This window comes from Manacus vitellinus, unplaced genomic scaffold, assembly GCF_001715985.3.
Source record: "Manacus vitellinus isolate BGI_N305 unplaced genomic scaffold, ASM171598v3 ctg7180002437577_pilon, whole genome shotgun sequence".
NCBI lineage: Eukaryota > Metazoa > Chordata > Aves > Passeriformes > Pipridae > Manacus > Manacus vitellinus.
Window position 1 is genome coordinate 1,486 of NW_021938739.1, and position 760 is coordinate 2,245.

The 760-nt window shown below is 61.3% G+C and overlaps 1 protein-coding gene across 1 annotated transcript; it reads right to left on the minus strand.

Moving 5' to 3' along the window:
- Positions 1–310: 310 nt before the first annotated feature.
- LOC108639924 (transcription factor SOX-4) lies at positions 311–757 on the minus strand (the record flags this gene model as incomplete). The annotated part of the gene is made up of 1 exon (XM_018073769.2): positions 311–757. A coding segment is annotated over one exon (447 nt), but the record flags the coding sequence as incomplete, so codon positions are not given.
- Between the last annotated feature and the right edge of the window lie 3 nt (positions 758–760).

Consider the following 760-nt stretch of genomic DNA (forward strand, 5'->3'; position numbering starts at 1 on the left):
AAGCCCCATGAGACGCATTTCACAGGCAAATAACCATGGTGGGCGGCCACACGTCCCACTGGCGCAAGGCGAGGGCCGGACAGACGGACGGACGGATGAGGAGTGGGTGTGTGCCGGGGGGTGGGGGGAGCAAGGTCTCTGCCTTCCAGCAGCTTCAAGGCAAAATACCTGATTCCTGCATGTAAACAGCTGGTTTCGGTTTGTTTGTTTTTTGTTCTTTTTTTTTTTTTTCCTGGGTTGTTTTTTTTTTTTTTCTCTGACCTGATTGTGGGTGAAAATAAAAACAAGCATTACCTGCAGAGTGCGGGACTCAGTAGGTAAAGACCAAGTCCGAGATGCTGGACATGAGCCAGTCCCCCGCTATCATCTCCGTCACCTCGGGCGTGCAATAGTCCGGGAACTCGAAGTGCGAGGAGCCTCCCCGCGGGAAGAGGTCGTGGTCCTTGTCGAAGACAGACCAGTCCAGAGCACCACAGGTGGCACTGGCGGGCGCCCGCCCAGGCATGACCCCCAGCAGCTCTTCCTCCAGCTCCTCATCCGAGGAGCTGAAGGAGGAGGGAGGGGACCCAGCTGACATGGGAGAGGGGGACCCGCTCTCTGGGGAGGTCCCTGGCTCCGGGCAGGGTGCGGCAGGGCTCAGGGGGGCCGGAGGCTCCTGGGGGCTGTGCTCCCCGTCGGGTGCCGGGTGCCAGGCAGCCGGGCCGGGCTCTGCGGGGCAGTCCTCAGTGGGCACCTCTGGCGCGGGCTCCTGCGGAGTGTC